The following is an 18,803-nucleotide window of genomic DNA, read 5'->3' as shown; positions in this document are numbered from 1 at the left end:
CTGGCCGGTGCTGGGCTAGGAGGACATCTGTCCTCTGTGCCCCTCTCCTTGCTGGGGAGGAAGATCTTTATGGGGGAGACACTGAGGCAGGGTGGGGAAGCAGGAGGCTGGGGTCAGGTCCCTGTTCTGCTCTGTGCTTGTGGTCTTCAGCCGGTCATTGGCCACTGTGGCCACATCGGCATCATGGCACCTTTTTGTGTCTTAGGCCCTAGAATCCAGCCAGGAACCCCATGGACATGGCCCTGGGCATCTTACGATCTCTGGGAGACGTGGGTGTGAATTAGGTACCGCACCTGTTTTCACCTGCAGCAGAAGTTCAGATCCTCCAGCCCCGGCTGGGGTGTCCACCCGGAGGAGGGGGGTTCTCGACAGGATAAGACCGAGGCAGGGAGAGTGGCGGGAAGGGCAGAACGGTTCAGGCTGAGGGAGCAGCTTGGTAGGGAGCAGTGGAGGACTGAGGGAGAAGCCAGAGATGGGGAAGCGGTGGGAGGGGGGAGCTGTACTTGGGTAGGGAAGGCTGGGCTTGGATTCGGGGTCCTAGTCTGTGAATGGGGCAGTCACAGGGCAGTTTAGGCAGAACAATATGATTTGATCTGTTTCAGAAAGTATGGTCATGGATTGGGGAAGGGAGCAGAGGCCAGGACATGGGCTAGGAAGCCACTGCGGCCGGCCAGGGGCCAGGGGAGCCGCCGCCAGCAGCTTTGAGAGCTGGCTTAGAGCCAGCTGAGTTCCAGGTGGTAAGGGTCCCAGCCCGAGTTATAAACAGTGACAGGGCGTATGGCCTCATTTGGAGAGAGGCCCCAGGTTTGAACTGGAGGCTTTTCACGAATGTGAGACCCTGGGGACAGGGCTTGGTGGAGGGACCCCCTGCCCGACCCTGTGACCAGGCTTGGCTTCAGGCAGTGGCGGCAAAGGTGAGGGGCTGGACGAAATCATGAGCTGTGTAATAGGAGGCAAGAGGAGGCTTGGTGACTGCTGGCCGGTGTGGTGTCACTTGTCATCACCACCCCCCACACCGACGCCACTGTACTCCCTACCCCCGCCCCCCAAAATGTGCCCTCCACTCAGAGAAGCCATTTCCGCCTGGTCCTGCCCACATCCCCAAACAAAAAATCCTTTCTGAATGGAGGGCCCTCGAGCCAATGTCCTGTGTCCCCTTAGAGGTCGAACAGACCCGCTTTCAGACTTGCTTGGCTGCTGGGCCACGTGCTGCCCTGAGTCCGAATTGTGATGTGCGGGCTGTCACTCGCGTGTGGGGTGAGAAGCACTGAAAGCCACCTCAGGCCAGTGGGCCGCAGTGGGCGGCACTGCTCCTGACCTGCCTGTCCTTCTCGCACGGCCCTGCTCTGGCTTCCGGGGAGTCACCACAGCTCACCAGCCTGGCCCTGACTCCTGCATGACACACGGCCCGGCCCGGCACACGGCTCCTCTTCATCTTCCCCCGCCCTCAGCTCCCATGTTGGGCCTACCTGCCCCCTTGGAGCACAACTGGTTGGGCCCCTGGAGGGGTGGCTCTTCGGACCTGGCTGCTTTGGCCCACTTCCTAGCTCTGGTCCCGACTCCCCTCCTAAGCCTGAGTCAGCTGACTCTGCCCGGTGGCCTGTCCATCCCCACCCCTCAGCCTCAGCCCGGAGGGGGCCCCTCGCCCTGGCCTTGCCCTTGGTGAGGGCCTTCCCTGCTAACCCTGCCCAAGACGACAGGGCAGGGCCCAGGGGCAGGGTCCAGTGACACAGCTGGGTATGGGTTCTGGAAACCTGACATGAGAGAGGAGAACACACCAGTTCCATTCCCGAGGCTGTCATGGGAAAAAGCAGAAGGCATCCTGCAGGAATGTGGCCGTCCCCACTCCTGATTTCTGCTGGGACACCTCTCTCCAAGTATCAGGCCCTGTGCCTTCCGTGGGCCCGACCCCACCTGTCTTCACAGATGGGCTCCATCTGGGACATGCCAATCAGGGCCCCCAGCCTTTGGGTCACAGTGACTGGTTCAGGGAGGGACGCAGGCTCTGGAGGTGGCTGCCAGGGTTGGGGACTCTGGCTCCACTACTTAGACAGCAATTTGGGGCAAACATAGAGCTTCCCTGGGCCCATGTTTCTTCATCTGTACAAAGGAGACAGTGATAGCCTTCACTTATAGGGTTGTTGTCCAGATGGAATCACGGAAAGGGTTCAGCACAAAGGAAGTGCACAATAAATATTAGCTAGTGGTATTGATGGAAGTAAATTTGGGGTCTTCTTGATGGAGAGATTGGAGGAGAGAAGTTCTTCTTTTGACTGGCTTTGAGCTGCTGGAGCAATCTTGCCGTCATGAGGGAGCACCTGTCTGACAATGAATCTAGCACAAAGGAACCCAGTCCTCAGAGACGTGGGGGGAAGGGATCTCACTTGAGTCCCTTGATCCAACCGTTCCTGAAGGCCAGCCGTGGACTATTCAGGCATAACCAAATCTTTGTGTGTGTGTGTGTGTGTGTTTTCTTTTTCCTTTTTCGCTTAAGTTACTCTGGGTTGGGCTTCTGTCATTTGTAACAAAGAGTCTTCAAGGCTGTCCATTTCTCCCTCCGTCCATCCACCCATAAGTTCTGGCTGTATGGGTTTACATACATCACTTTCCTCGCTAAGACTTAATTTCTGCATCTGTAAAGTGGGAGTTTCATCACCTACCTTATGGGTGTTTCAAGGATTAATGGGTAACCCATGCAAGGTACCATTCTCAGGACTCCAGGCGGAGGAGGGCTCAGGAAATTTCCCTCCCGTCCTATCTTTTCAGTCTAAATCCTGCACCACCCCTGCATAGGCGTGGGAAGCCAAGGCAAGCTCCACGCCCCACCAGACCTGGGGCCTCCCGAGCAGAGCAGCAGAATCTGATTGGTTCAGCCTTTATTGTTTCACCAGCATTTTTTTCAGAAGAATGATGTCATTTGAGGGCCACAGGGGATGGGAAGAGTAAAAAATAACATAAACACACCGAACAGAAATGCAGGAGGGCAGCAAGAGGGGCTGACATTGGGTGTTTGGGGCAGAGGGGTGGAAGACCAGGGGCAGTCACAGCCTCTTAGCTTTCGGCCACCAGAGAGGAGAATTCTGCAAAAGAAGAGGACAGAGAGGTGAGTCAGAGGACGGCAGCGTAGGAGGACTCGCCGCGGCCTGGCCGCTGGGCCCCGCACGGGGCCTCCTGTTGGTTCTCCCACCTGCTGCAGACCCAGAGTAATGGAATCAGTGAGTGTGGGGAGGAATGAATGAATGAATGAATGAACAAACAACGAACGGGAAGTGGTGAGCCTACCGTCTCTTGTGTTTTGCTTTTTAGACATTTTGATTCCGAGGTAGTGAATACACACAGTTATATTCATGTTAGCTGTGCAGTGTAGTGATGTCATCTACCACTTCCGTATCCCACTCGGCGCCCATCCGGAGAAGTGTTCTCTTAGTGTGCCTGCCACCTCTCTTGCTCATCATTTCCCGCCACCTGCAAATTCCTAATAGTAACTACAGTGAGAACAGAGGCAGGCATCTGACGGTTTACCCCACGCCAGGAGCTATTCTAAGCACTTGATATTCAAGATCTTGTCTGACTCTGACAATGATCTTGCGATACGCACGTGGTCTTCATTCCCATTCTACAGATGAGGAAGCTGAGGCTCAGAGTCCAGCCATCTTTATGGGGCCACACAGTTAGTGAGCAGAACCAGGGCTTAGACCCAGGTCTGTTGGAGCCTCTTGGGACCTGGAGCTCTTCCTTAGCTCCTTGTCTAGTTCTTCCCCAGCTGCCTACCAGGATCACCAGCAGAATCCCAAGAAGACACAGATGGCCAGGCCCTCGCCCTAGGATTTGTGACGTAGGAGGCTCCGGGTCAGGGAGGAGTTCTTTTAGCTGTTCAGAGGGGATTCTGGTGAGCAGCTTGGTTCAAGGACTGCTGTGCGTTCTTCCTCCTCAGGGGGCCGAGATAGACTCTGGAGGAGACCAGAGCAAGTGACATCTCCACACAGGTCAGACAGGTAGGGGAGTGCAGGTGCTCAGAATGAGCTAGGCCCTGTCTCACACAGTGGCTCACGGAGTCCTGCCCATCCTTCAGGAAACTAGGAGCTAGTCCCATTTTATAGAAGGGGACACTGAGGCCCAGAGAGGAGAAGTGACTTTTCAGAGTCTCTGGGGTCCTAAGGGGCTCAGCTGGGACTCAAGCTCTGGGGTCAGGGTCTCTCTACAGGGTTTGCCCCTCCCACCCCAGGAGCGTCTCCCTGCCTCACTTCATTGGATATTAATTGATGTCAGAGATTGGTGACAGCACTAGGGGGAGATCCCATGTCCCTCTACTGAATCCCACTCCGCCTACATGAACAAAGGGATGGCCCCAACCAGGTAAGGGGAGACACAGGGGAGCCAAAGATGATCTCTTCCTTGAAGGAGCTTCTGACCTAATCAGGGAAGAAACAGTCCTCGGCAGGACAGGCTCCATGCTGCTGGCCTTCTGGCTGAATCTCCGGTGTGCCCAGCCCATTCCCACCTCAGGATCTTTGCACCTGCTGTTCTCCCCGCCTGGTGTGTTCTCAGACTTCCCACGGCTACCTTCTTCTCACTCACCAGGTCCCAGCTCCGATGTCGCTCCCCTGGGGCCTTTTCTGACCTCTCTGGTGACAGCAGTGACCCTCCCCGACTGGGATCCTTTTTGCTGTCATCAGTTTTTATTCTAGTCATATAGCACTTACCACTCTTGAAATCCTTTTGAGTGTGTTCTTGCTTATTCATTTGTTATCTGCCTCTCCCACTGGGACATAATCCTGTCTCTCTGGAGAGTGCCCACTCCCCTTCTCTCCTGCTCCATCTCACCACCTGCCTCCAAGCGCGACACTGAGGGACCGTGAGTGTTTGTGAATGGATAGAAGGCCCAGAGACTTCACTCTCACGGGGAGAAGAGGTGCACCTCTACTTAAGGTGTCACCAAAACTTCAGAGGGAAGGTGGCTTCGGGTAGAGTCCTGTGAGAGGGAGCAGGAGCCCACAGGAGAAAGCAGACTGTGGGCAAGGGATCACAGGCAGTGGCTTTTCATGGGGCAGGCTCAGAAGGCAGGAAACAAGGGGACAGGTTTAGGAAGAACCCAGTAGCCATGCTGGGCTGGTGCCCTGCGTGATAGGGCTGGCGCTCCAAACAGGCCTGCGGCCCTCAGTCTGGCTCCACCACTTATGGGCTGTGTGACCTCAGACAAATCTCCTGGCCTCTCTGAGCCTCACTGTCATCATCTATAAAAGGAAGAAAAGTCAGCGCTGCTTCTTGAATTGGGAGATAGTCAGAAGCAAGGGGCTGGTGCACAGGAGGTCCTTGGCTCCCCCCCCCCCCCCCCCCGCCGCCGTGAGCTCCTCCTAATGGTGGGTTCCTTGCTGTGACAGTCACAGGGGCTACCACTAGGCAGTGGGGGCTTCTGAGGCCTTTCTTTGGAGTAAAAGGGGCCCAGGGAATGCTTGCCCTGTTGTTTTTCTCTCCAGGAGACCAGAGAGGACAAGGAGGAGTTTGCCGCCCTCTACCACGATGCTCTCGGAGAAGCTGTGTCCCCAGCCTGCCGGAGAGTGTGGGTCCCCAGGCAAGTCCCCATGGCATCTAGAAAGCATTGAAAGTTAGGGATCCAGGCCCTGCCTGGAAATGTGCCTCTCTGGGTGTGGGTCTGGGTGTCTGTCAGGGCAGCAGAGGTGGGGGGTGGTAGCAATTCCTTGGGAGAGACCCGTGAAAACGGAATATGAAGTGGCCTCAGAAAGGCCACCAGAAGGACGGGGGCTCCTTAAGGGGAGCAATGCCCTCCCCAGATTTTGAATGAAGCACATATGTGCCCCCCACCCCTGATCACTGTATGCCTTCTGTGCCTCGGTCACGTGCAGTGGTAGCCCTGGGGGACGCTGCGTGTGGGGTATAGGGAAGCCACCGTGCTGTCCTTGCGGCTCTTCTGTAAAGCAAATGTCGTTTCCAAATAAAAAAGTGAAAAAACTAACATCAACCAAACCAAACACAGGCTCCCACCGCGGGATTAATGGGTGGGATCCCTGCCAGGCGGAGGGACACGCCCCCGGGCTCCTTCTCTTCCTGGGGTGTGAGCTGGAAAGTGGACACCACCCTCTCCTGTTCCCAGGCTGTCCCTGAGGGCAGGAAAGGCAAGTGACCTGGATGTGGGGACCTAGGTATTGACTCAAGGTGGCAGAGAGAGAAAGTCCTCTAGCTGGTCCCGAACACCCACGGGGCCGCAGGCGGAGTGGTAACAGTGAGGGGCAGGGATGGAGCCCAAACACCGAATACTCCAAAAATCACTCCCAGGGGCCAGGGACACAGTGTCCGGTTCCTCAACTGGGAGCTCCTGTGACTCTATAGCCCCTCGGTGAGTCAGGCTGCTCTTCGGAGAGGTCTCTCATCAATATTGTCCATTTTTATAGAATTTAGGAATTCTTATTTATTGAATGCCAAATGGGAAGCGTTTTACACATTATACACACACACACACACACACACACACACACACACCTCTCGTTAAATTCTCATGACTCCTCCATGAGAGGAGAGATGCTTTCGTCTGCATTTTACAGATGGGGAAACCGAGGCCCGAGTGCGAAGTAGCTTGCCCAAGATCACAGAGCAGACGTGAGTCAAGCTTCTGCTTTAAGGCTCTCTTCTTTACCCCGGAGCTTCCCGACCTACTTTGACCTAGGTGTAGAGTGACTCATGAACCAGCTCAAATATCCCCACCCTCCGCGACTCTGTCACCTTACCCCTTCATGATACTTCACACTCTCTGAAATGAGCTTATTTATGGACTGGCTTCCTTTTGTTGGTCTCCCCTTTACTAGAATGTAAACCCCAGGAGGGCAGGGAACCCCAGCTTGTCCACCACTGTCCTAGCAACAGAGTAGAACCTGGTGCTAATAAACAAATCGATGGACGGACAGACAGATGGACAGACGGCTCATGAATGAATCCTCCATGGGGTTCAACAAATTCCGACTAGCCTCATATAATTCTCACATTGGGCGGTGATTCCCATGTTGCAGATGGAGAAACGGAAGGCTTAGAGACATGAAGATTCAGGGTCATGCAGAAAATAAGGGACAGAGGAACGATTTGGTCGGTGGTCCCGGGTGCACCCCCTGCTTGAGTGTGGAGAGGCCGTTCCTGATTGGGCTGGGGTCCCAGGCTGCGTGCAGCAGGAACTCTCAACCTGCCACTGAATCTGGAAAACTGGCCAGGGCCAATGTAGCCTGTCCTTGGGCACAGAGTTCGCTCTGCGCCGGGATAAAGGAGATATGGGTCTGTCTGCCTGTGCCAGCTCACGGAGAGATTGTCGGGAGGGAAAGTTGGTCCTTACAGTTTCCCGACCTGCACTGACCTTCCTAAGCCTCCCCCTGGAGATCACGGTCCTGGGGCTGCTCGTCGGCAAAGAGGCATTTCACCACCTTCACGCTAGATGATGGCATTTGGTGCGATCAGCGCGAAGGGGACCAAGGAATGCCAACCAAGGGACGTTCCAGGGGCAGAAGATCAGGTCTTTTGGACCCTGAGTGGGAGGTATCTTGGACCCGTGGGTTTTCAAAAGCCTCTGAAGACAAACACCTCTGCCCACCCTGGGATCTACTCTGAAGTGGGCAGGACATCACAAAGGCCACGTGCCCTGGCTTTTTGCAGAAACACTGCATTCTAATTTTATCCTCCCAGAAGCTGGAGCAGGGCATTTTGTAGACAAATTGAGGGCAGCGGTCACCTCTTCTGGACCTTTTGTAGGTGCCTCAGGGCAGAGCTCTTAGCAATCAGCCAATTAACAAACAGCCCTCTTCTAGGGAGGGGGAGTCTCCTCTAAAATGTTAGGTTTCTCCTTAAAGAAAAACAAATGAGCAGACATACAAAGTCCTGCAAAGTCTAGGTCACCTGATTGGCGGTAGGATGCTGGGTTGCGGAACAGGGACGGGGTGCAGACCTTGGTTCTGCCTCCTGTTGCTCTCCTCTGTGCAAGGTCAGGTCTAGAAGATGCCTTGCCAGGTCTCCCACAGGGCTTGGAGCAAGGGCTCTGGGAGTCAGCTCCCAACTCCCACTTTTGCTTCCATGACCTTGGACTAGAGCTGCTTCACCATACTGTGCCTCCGTTTCCCCGCCTGTAAAGTGGAGCTCTCTGACTCATTCCAAGGAACCTGCACTAAAGCTCTTGCTCCAGGCCTGACACGTAGCCAGCACCCGGCATTTGGTAGCTGTTGTGATGCTTCTACTTGGGGTTCCTGGGTGGCTCAGTCCGTTAAGCATCCGCCTTCGGCTTGGGTCATGATTCCAGCCAGAGTCCTGGGATTGAGCCCCACATCAGACTCCCTGCTCGGTGGAGAGTCTGCTTCTCCTTCTCCCTCTGCTGTTTCCCCTGCTTGTACTCTGGCTCTATCTCTTTGTTGAATAAATAAATAAAATCTTAAAAAAAAAAAAAAAAGCTTTCTACAGCTAAACTTATGTGAAACCAAGCCTAGGAGATGCCTGTGTGCTGCCCGGCACAGAGTGAACGAAGGCCTGGCAACCGGCACCATGACATTTACTATCCTGCACGGGAGCTTTTACCGCCCCTGGCCCGTCCCCCCCCCAACCCCCGCCACCACTTCCTGTCCCCACCTGGCACCTGGAGCTGGGTCTGATTCTTGTTCCTTCTCTTCCTGGCTGGATGACCTCCACTCACCACGCCACTCCCGTTTGTGAAGGGGCATGATAACGTCTGCTTGCCCAGCAGTTGGGAAGGCCAAACGAGCAAAGGCAGAAACATGCCTGGTCTGTAAGCTTTAGGTCCCTCTCCCTTGGAGCTCCCCTCCAACCGGCACAGCCTGGAGCTTCAAAGTGGCACAGAAATCCCGGAGGCAAGGATGTGAGCAGCAGAGGTCAGGGGGTGCCTGAAGAGCAGGCAGCTGACCTGCCCCAAGTTTCTGGCACCGTCTAACCCACTGAGTTAGGCCCCCACCTTCTGCTTGCCCATCCATGGAAACTCAGCCTCTGACCCTCAGCTTCCGAGTCTGTAAAATGGGGATAGGGCTCTGGAGAGGACCAGATAAGGTAACCAGGTGAGAAGCACCGGGCTCAGGGGGGCCCGGCACACAGCGGGAGCGCATCTAAATCAAGGCTCCCCATGGAGATGCGAGAGCCCGTGTTCCTCTGTCGGGGCCCAGAGTCCTGGGCCCCTGGGGTGGGGCAGAGAGGGTCGGGGAGATGCGAGGGCTCAGTCCTCCCCTTCCCACAGGAAGCTGAAATTAGCCTAATTAGGTCTGCCCCAGTCCCAGCACCGAGGGGATTGGACAAATTTAGAAGCCCTTGACAGGTGAGACCAGCACATGCTGACGGCCCCAAGTGAACCTGAGACAGACATTGAGTCAGTGCTTGGAACCGTCTTCCCTCCCCTCTGTCGTGATGACCAGGACGGAGGCACCGGCCCCCGGTTTATCACCTCGCCTCTAAATAGCTCCTGGGCCGGGCTCCTTATAAATTGGTACTGCAAACAGGGATCACTTTCCTACCCGGGGGAACGGGAGGCAAGGTCATCTGGGGTCAAGCCAGACGGCCACGCGGAGCGGCGTAAACAGTCCTGGGGGCTCCCTCTGTGCCAGGCCCTGCCCTCGGTGTCATCCTGTTCCATCTGTGCTGGCTCTCTTGTCCCCATGTTACCAACCGGGAAACTGAGGCCGCGAGTCACTCAGCCAGGAAATTCTAACTCAGGAGGGCTCACCTAGAGTGTGTCCCTCTCTCTCTCTCTCCCCCCGAGGTGGGGTTCTGACTCCCGCCCTGACCCACGGAAGCAGGAGAGGGATCGATGGAGAGGGGGTGTCTCTCTCCTCCCTCCCCATGGCTCCTCCTCCCAGGAAGGCAGGTCTCTAAGAGCGCTGCTTCCTCTCCCTCCACTCCGTCATATCTAGCTGCACACAGGCTGGAGTGAGGGAGCGTCCATCCACTCGCGAATTCAAGCCAGCATCTCGCTAAGCCCAGGAACCATTTGTAACCTGAATGTCTCCAAGAAGCTGGCGGAGGGAGTGGCAGAGTCAGGAGACACAGGTTCCGTTCCGCCAAGGATTTCTGTGTGACCCCGGCACAGCTCCCACCGGGCCTCAGTTGCCACAGCTCTCAGTGGGGGAATCACAGACTCTGTCCCCACCCTGACCTCGTGGGGCCAGTGTGAAGACGCAGGGAGATGGGACAAAATGCTGTACACCTTAGGGCTCTGCCACCAGGACCGCGCTGGCTCGGATAGGCTCCTCCCGCCTTCCCCAGAAACCAAATCCCACCGGGGCTGGAGGGCTGGATGACCTCTCCTGCCGTCCCTGTCACTGTCTTCTATCTTAGACCCCATTTCCTGTCCTTCGAGGACTGGGGTTTTGAGGCGGCTTCCGAGAGAAAGCGCGCATGTGAAATAGGAGGAAAGGAATAATTTCCAGAACACTCACTTCATGCAAGAAACAGCCCTGTGAGGTGGGCATTTTTGTTCCCACTTTGGAATGAGGAGGTGGTTGCCTAGGGAGAGAAAAGGGCTTGGCTGTCTACACCACCGCATTCTGTGGGTTGGATTTTCGGCCTGACTTCAGGTGTTTTGGCCCAAGGGCTTACTCCCTCACTCCTTGCCGCTGGACACATTAAGTGGGCTGCTTAAGGATAAAAGAGAACAGATTTTGCCAGAAGGAAGCAGAAAAAGCAAATGACCTGAGGCATGTGAGTGGAGGAGGTCGCAGTGGTCCAGCCATAATGATGATGAAAGTTTTCAGCATCAGAAGCAAAAAGTAAACCACAGGCTCTTGGGCTGGAATAGGCTGGAAGGCTTGGAAACAGGTTTTGGGGAACGAGTAACAAGGATCCTGTGTGTGTATATGTGTGTGTCTGTGTGTGTGTGAGAGAGAGAGAGAGAGAGTGTGTGTGTGTGTATGAAAGTGTAAGAGAGTATGTGTATGAGAGAGTGTGAGAATCTAGGAATGTGTGAGTGTGTGTATGAGAGTATGTGAGTGTGTGAGTGTGTATGAGAGAGTGTGTGTCTGTGAGAGAGTGCATGAAGGAATGTGTGTGAGTATGTTTGTGAAAGAGTGTATAGGAGTGTGTGTGTATGAGAGAGTATGTGTGTGAGAGTGTGTGTGTGTGAGTGCATGAGGGAGTGTGTGAGAGTGTGTGTGTGAGAGTGTGTAGGGGAGAGTATGTGATGTGTGTGCATGAGAGAGTATGTGTATAAGAGTGTGTGAGAGTGCATGAGGGAGTGTGTGACAGTGTGTGAGAGAGAGAGTATGTGTGTGAGTGTGTGAGTATCTCAGAGAGTGCGTGAGGGAGTGTGTGTGTGTGTATGAGAGAGACTGTGCGAGAGTGCATGAGTGTGTATATGAGAGAAAGCGTGAGAGAGAAAGAGAGTGTGTCTGTGTGTATGTGGGGTGTGCAGATCTTGTCCATGTGTATGTGTGTGTGTGTGTGTGTGTGTGTGAACACGGTGTTCAGCTCTTGTCCGTGTGTCCGGGGTGTCCAGATCCCGTCCGCAGCACTGCGGGGAGCAGTGGGCCACCCGGAGTCAGAGTGTTGGATCTGGAGAGCCTGGATGCTGATTGGCCGTGTGACTGGCTGACTGGCAAGTTGCCCCACTTCCGAGTCTCTCGGGTTGCAGGTCGGTGGAGTGAGGGTGTATCTCCTGGCAGCTGGGAGCTGTCGTGCAGCTGCACCAGCTCCATGAGCTAAGGCTGGGGCGCAGTGCCTGGCGCACAGGACATGCTGCACGGGCGGCAGCCGCTGGTCCTGCCAGCCTGCATGTTCCACACGGGCAGGCACTGCGAATGGAGAGCCCGGGCGGGGGACACATCTGTATAAGAGGCGGGGGACCAGGGGTCCTGGCTGGACCTCTGAACCTCCTTCTTGGCTCTGCGACTGAGTGGGCCTGCACACTGAACCCCTCAGTGCCTTGGCGTCCTCATTGTAGAAGGGGAAGTGTGATGGCACCTATCTTCTAGGATTATTATTCTAGGACCAGAGTATGGTCCCCAGGGCCCACCCAGAATTTGGTGGAAGCGTGAACACTTGGGTCCCACTCCAGACGTAAGGAATCAGAAACTTGGGTTCCGGCACAGCCCTGTGTGTTGTGAAAAGCTTCCAGAGACTCTGACGTTGGCTCCAGTGTGAGACCCACCAAAGTGAAGGGCAAACACTTGAAAAGGAGCCCTTCCCTTAGCCGGCTCGCCTGTTATTTGTGCCTGGGTTTTGCGATTGTGGCTGGGTTTGGGGGCAACCTCTACCTCTGTCCAGCTTCTTTCTCCTTTCCTGCCTTAAAACTCTCCATTACCAGCTCTGCACCAGCCTCTCAAGGGTGGACTTTGAGAATCAATCAACCACATCTATAAAAGTCTGAGCTTCCTAGAAGTAGTTGCCCCAGAGACGGGAATGCAAAGGGTTATTATTAGAGCTCTGTCTCTCTATCCCCTCCCTTCAGTCTACGGTTCTCAAGGACCTGGTAAGCATCACTCACCTTGAGAGGGCAAACGGTGGGAGATGAAGGTGGTCCTGCTTCTAGAATCCCCCAGCACCTGCTGCATGCAAGCCCCCAGCCCACACGGGTCTCCAGCCTTTGCCTGTAGACCTCTCCCTACACACCACTCTTCCTCAGCACAGCAGCCCCAGAGCTGGCCATGTATTCATTCATTCATTCATTCATTCGTTCATTCATTCATTCATTCGTTCATTCATTCAGCAAACTTTCCTTGTGCCCCTTCTGTGTGCCGGGCCCTATTCTAGGTGGTGGGGTCAGAACGGAACAAGACTAAATTCTTGCTTTTGTGGACCTGGCATCGCAGCGGGGGAGAGAGAAGCCGGCAATAAGTCAGTACATAAAACCATCTTAGGGTAGGTGCTCGCTGAACTCCATGAATGACCAGAGCACGCACAGGGCATGTGCTTCGATCCAGCACACGTGAGCTCCGATCCTGACCTTGCCTCTTCTGAGACATGAGGTTTAGGCAAAGCCCTAGACTCTCCGAGCCTCGGTGTCCTCATCTATAAAAGGAGGATAGTGATAGTATCCATTTCAGAGACAGCTGGGAAGATTCGGGGGGGTAGAATGCTGAGCACGGTGCCTGACACACAGTAAGTGCTCCGTGAGTTAGATGTTCCTGCTCTCATTATGTGAGGTGGCCCCGGGCTCAGCTGGTCCTCTGCCTAGAGGTTTATTTGCTGGGGCATCTGTTGGAATCCCAGACCTGGCAGGGACCCCAGTGACTGGCTCCTGATTGTAAGATCAGGCACACCCCATCTGAAGGCCAGATGGGGTTCCGTGACCTGCCTCGGGTCCCACCAGGAGTTGAAAGCATCCTCCTGGTGCTGGGCAGGGCTCAGAACACTTTGCCTTTACAGGAAACAGGCAGGAAAGCATCGTGGCTGAAACAGAACTTCCCAGCGGACTGCAAAGTCCTCTGCCTCCCATCTCACTGCCTACCAGGCATCGTCACCTCATCCTTCCCGGCACCCTCCAGGAAAAGTACCATGTTTGGGGTGGAGGTGAGGAGGGGAGGCATCTGAATCTTCCATTCTCAAAAGTGTACCACATGGGGCTCTGCTGATTCTGGGGATCCGTGCCCCCCCAACCCGTTTCTTCTCCTGCCCCATCCTCTTTCATCTGCCCTGACCCCCAGACCGCCCATCAGGTCATCCTGAGCTGGAAAGCGCTGGCAGACACCCCTGGGTTTGCATCCAGTGTGCCTGGGGCGCTGACGCTGCTCCTTCTGCATCAGCCCCTCCAACCTCCGTCCTAGGCGACGTTCGGGCAGGGTTCGGCACGCGTCACCACACTGCTAACAAGTCTCTCTCTTTTTCCACCTCCAGCCAAACAACCTTCTTGCCCGTTTCTAGACATCCCTAAACCTCCCAGCCTTGTGCCTTTGCTTAAACCAACACCTTGCCCCGAGCTCTCCCAGGAACACCCCCGGCCCCCCTCCTCCGGCCAGCAGCTTCCTGTCCTCAGCCTCCCATATGCCTCCACACCGCCATCTTGCCCTCTCCAGGAAGCTCCTCCGCACCCCCTAGGTGTTGGCGTTCCTTTGTGCACATATACATGGAACTGTAAGCATCTTGCCGCTAGGATAGAAATAGCATCGTAGCCGCTGCTGGCCGAGAACTTGCAATGTGCTGGACGCTGGCTGCGCTTAACATGCTTCGGGTCATGGAACCTCACAGATGCCCGAGAGCCATCTGTCGTCATGCCCAGCTCATCGATGAGCAACTGGGGCTCAGGGCTGCTGAGCCTCTGCTCTGGGGCACCCAGCCAGGAAACAGGGCCTCTGGGAATAGGGTTGAATTCATCTTTCCCTCCCTGACAGCCTGGCACTGGCTTGCTACTCAGGAAATGTCTGTTGGATCTGGTGGAAGAGTTGAGTTAGCTCTTTAAGACTGGAGGTGGGCAGGGAGGGAAGCAGCCTAGGGTATGGCCTGATTTTTCTTTATCATGTAGGTTGGTAGCAGCAGCCATCCATGAAGACCCCGCCTACCGCTTCCTGCCCAGCTCCGACCTACTAGCTGCCAATAAAAAGGGGAAGCAGGTCTGGAGGTTTGGGTTGGGGTCCCGGTGAGAACCCCATTCCCAGGTGGAGCTGTCTCAGGAAGGGGCATGGGGAGATGTGCCACTCACCACTCACCGGACCCGCCAAGACCAGCCACCCATTTCTCTCCAGCACTTTCTGCTCCGACTCCTTTAAAATCACCTCCCTCCTTCGCAGCCGCAGGAGAGACAGCTGGCACTGGAATGCCAGGGGACTGGTCCTCCCGTCCTTGCCCAAGTTTCTCCATTTTGGTCTCGGGCATAATACTTTAATCACGTACACCCACATTCAGAATCCTTTCAACTTTTCCAGAGCAATTTTGTGTCGATAGCCACTTAATTTTCATGATGAGCCCAACCAAGTCTTGGGATTAAACCGTGCACCTCACTTGCAGGGCACTAGAACTGGGTGTAGAGAGGGGCCGGGGCCAAGGTCATAGCTGGGGAAGTGCAGAGAGGAAGCAGAGCCTGGAGGGCTGGTCTTTACACTCGGGCAACAGATGTTTATTAGGTGCCTGCTTTGGGGGAGATGTGGGCTCTATACTGAATATAAAAGGATGAAGACAACCTAGTCCCTATTTTTAAAAATTTAGGTAACAAACACATATATAGCACTGACTCCTGCCAGACACTATTCTAAACCCTTTATACATTAACACATCTAATGCTCATGACAGTCCCATGGGAGAAGGACTATCATTGTCCTCAGTTCAGAGATGAGACAACTGAAGCCCAGAATAGTACTGGAGTTGCCCAAAGTCACACAGCCAGAAAGTGGTAGGGATTTGAGCCCATGAGGCCAAGCGCCCATACACAGTTTTCTCTTAGGTTGACAGGAAGGATGATTACAAGATGAGACACAACTTGCTGGAAAGGGTTATTCCAAATCCCGGATCACTCACTTCTGTCCTAGCTCTTTGAACAGGCTAAGCACCCCTGCCTCAGTTTCCCCACCTGTAAAATCGAGATCATTCTCAAGGCTGTTGGGATGCTAAGAAAGATAACGCTGCTGGGGTGTGTTCTGTGAATTCTGTGAATATTCGTTCTGAACGGAGAAGGATGCGGGATGGTGGACCGCCAGGCCCTCCTCTGTTCTGAAAGCACAGCCCCCAAAGCAAGGCAGGGTTCAATACTCCTTTCCTTGATTCCCAGGTGGCTGTTTTTCCTGGCTTTCCTACAAGGCGGGAAGGGTATATTTGGGTGAAGCCCAAACAGGTTTTTGAAACCTGAAGTTACAGGATACCAGGACAAGATGCTGAGGATGATAGAAGGTAAGGAATTTCCATCGCTGGAATTTGAGAAAGATAGGGTCCTTGGGGATCAGTTGGCCTCATCTCCTCAGGTTACGGTTGGGAGACTGAGGCCCAGAGAAGGACAGGGACGGCCCAAGGTCACACAGCCAGTTGGGCAGAGCCGGTACCAGAATCCAGGTAAAAGTGCAGGCAAAGTTCAGGGAAAATCCCAAATTCTCCTTGATTCCTTACATAGTAGGGAGGGGAAAAGAATCTGTTCCTTTCAGGTTGTTCAAATTCAGAAAAAAAAAAAAATGTACCAGGTATTTTGCGTGTGTACCTGGCCAGAGCTCTCGGCCTAATGCATTGCTTTTTCCTTCTAATCCTGGGGAGTGGGAGACCCCTCCTGTCCCTCTCATGTGACAGAGATAGCTCCAAACTCTTAGCACCCGAACAACCTGAGATCCACGATGTGCTCTGGCCCCAGGTCACGGCTACTTACCATCCACCCCAATCTTGCCGTCTCCATCTTTGTCTCCAGCGGCCATCAGGGTCTTGGTTTCTTTCGCAGACAGGTCTCTGGCATCTGGGGAGAAGCCCTTCAGGATGAATCTGGGGAGAAAAGCCGGGGAGGGAGTCATGTGGAGGTCACCTTGCAGGAACAGTGTCTGGATGGTGGGCGGGCACCTGCGCAGCGGCAGCGGGCAACTGGGAGAGGCAGCCGGCCGCAGGCGTGCAGCAGCTGTGCTGCGCCAGGCTGCCTGGGCTGCGGCTGTGCTTTAACGGGTGGGTGTGCAGGGAAGGACAGGCCGTCCTCGGCGAAAGGCCGACCTCACTCCAGGCAGGGCACCTGCATTTGCTTTTTTTTTTTTTCAGCCAACCCCACGAATGCAAAAGTGTCTTCTCTGTGCCGGGGCCATGCTGGAAATGGGGGGGTCACAGAGAAGGAAGCCACCCAAAAAAATGAGGAGGAGGTGGAGTGCTCAGAGAGAGACCACACAGGGTGATGGATACACTGATGGGGATAGAGAAGGGTGCTCAGAGGATGCATCCATCCCACCTGGGATGAGGGGGAAAACCAGGGAGGCTTCCTGGAGAAGGTGACGCCTGGAGGACAAGTAGAAGTCAGTGTGTATATGTGTGTGTGTGAGTAGGTAGAAGGAGAAGGTTCTAGACAAAGGGTATCCTTGCAAAATGATTTGGGGGTGAGATTGATGGGTAGGGAGGTTCCTACGGAAAGATCTCTCTCCACACCCTCCCCCTTCTCTTTAGGACGAAATTCAAGGCCATCTTGGCCAGAGAGTGATGTAAGACACAGCTGGGTGGGGAGACATGAGCCAGGTGCATTTTCCTAGTCATAATCTTCCCCTCCTCCGCTTTGTTCTCAGGACTTCTGAATTTCAGAGTTGGTTCTGCATCCCCCACTTGTCCAGACACTGCTTTAGCTGCGCTGGTACAGAAGTGGGGGTGGGGGGGTGCGGTCTGCAGGATGGTGGAGGGTGCCTTTGAGGCAAATGAAAAATCAATGAAATAAATACTCCAGCTAGCGCTCCCTGTCTTGCACATGGCATTAGGCATCCAGAAAACCTGCCTCTTCCTGTGTGTTTAATTATTAAGTAGCCTCATTCCATTAGCAATATTAAGTGGCTATAATTTAACCTAGTTAGTTGCACTTTCGGCTGCCGATTTCATTCTTCCGGAAACAACAGTGGTGAAGCACAGATATTTTCTGCCAAATGTGCAGAGAGAAGGGGCAGATCTGATGGGCCCTCAGGAGCCAGAGTCCCAACCCCCACACCCTCTCAGGCTGGGCAGTCCCTGCAGGCCTCAGTTTACCCCAGCTCATCCTCCTCAATGAAGCCGCTCTTGTCTTTATCCAGGATGTGGAACACCTTCTTTACATCATCCGGGCTCTTCTTCTTCAGGCCGACCATTTGGAAGAACTTTTTGTGGTCGAAGGAGTCGACAGCTGTGGGGGCAGGGTGGAGAGGGTCCGGTTAAACTGAGGACAAAGGCGGGGTGGTAGGGAAGGGCAGGAGGACAGGGGGTAGAGCAGTAGTTGTTGATTTGAGCAAACTGGGCCAGTGCTAGGGGATGGAGGGATGCTCCTGTCTGGGAGGGCTGAAGGAGCCCGGACCAGTGCGGATGGACGGATGTGCTTGGCCCAAGGTCACGCAGCTAGAGGTACAAAGGTAGACCACTCTGCTGTGCCCTTCACTGGGAGCAGGATAGCCTTTGGAGGCCGAGCAGCTTCCTGGCTTCCATGAAGGCTTTTGGGTGTTGGCTGAATGGGGATGGGCTGGGGATTTGGACGTAGTGTGAACATGGTGTGTGTATGTCGGGGGCAGGGGTGATCTTTTTTCTCGGCCACAGATTGTATTGCCAGAAAATCGACCAACACAGGGAAGACAAGTTTCTCTCAAGGTCATACAGGGGGAAGAGGAGGGGGAGGACCCAGAGATCCTGGCTTTGCCACAGATATCAATTCTGGTGGGAGCTGGGGGCATGTTGGAAGGCTCCCCAGGAACTCCCAGTTAAGTTTCTTTTCAGAGGGAACAAGGTTGGTCAAGGAGTCTTGGGTAGGTTATCCCAGCTCCCCTGGAAGGGTAGTCTTCCAGAACTTCTGCATACCCTGAGGAGGGGAATGCCAAGCAAAAAGGAACTGGGACGCCTCCTCTCCAATTTTCTGTGTGCTAAGCTCCCTTTCAGGAACACCGGGAAAGGGTACAATCATAGTAGTTTCGGTGTGGCAGGGAGGGAGGGGTCCTGTTGAGAGTCGTGTTTTCCCCTCAGCCTTGAGCTGAGGGAAGGACAGGTCCCCTGTCCACCTCTGCCACTAAGGAGGGGGACCAAGACCTGGAGGTGACCTTAGTTCTAATCCCCCTTCTGTTCTAGGTGACCTTGGGCAAGTTTCTGGTCTCCTCCCAGCCTCAGTTTCCCCAGCTAGGAGAGCAGAGGGAAGAAGCAGGTAGGCAGCTAAGTACTCAAGTCCAAGGCAGCTCAGAGAGGTTAGATTGCCCCCCCCCCCCCCCCCCCCCCCCCCC

At 54.7% G+C, this 18,803-nt stretch overlaps 1 protein-coding gene across 1 annotated transcript in view; it reads right to left on the bottom strand.

The window, feature by feature from the left end:
* Positions 1-2,859: 2,859 nt before the first annotated feature.
* PVALB (parvalbumin) overlaps positions 2,860-18,803 on the bottom strand; it is a 16,909-nt gene continuing 965 nt past the window's right edge. The window contains exons 2-4 of the mRNA XM_059404614.1: positions 17,596-17,728; positions 16,262-16,371; positions 2,860-3,080 (exon numbers count right to left, since the gene is read on the bottom strand). Of these exons, the coding sequence (XP_059260597.1) occupies positions 3,052-3,080; positions 16,262-16,371; positions 17,596-17,728 (272 nt within the window). The 3' untranslated portion in view covers positions 2,860-3,051. The remainder of the gene's footprint in view (positions 3,081-16,261; positions 16,372-17,595; positions 17,729-18,803) is intronic.

The sequence above is a fragment of the Mustela nigripes genome, chromosome 6, assembly GCF_022355385.1.
Source record: "Mustela nigripes isolate SB6536 chromosome 6, MUSNIG.SB6536, whole genome shotgun sequence".
Lineage (NCBI taxonomy): Eukaryota > Metazoa > Chordata > Mammalia > Carnivora > Mustelidae > Mustela > Mustela nigripes.
This window is presented reverse-complemented; position numbering and strand designations above follow the sequence as displayed.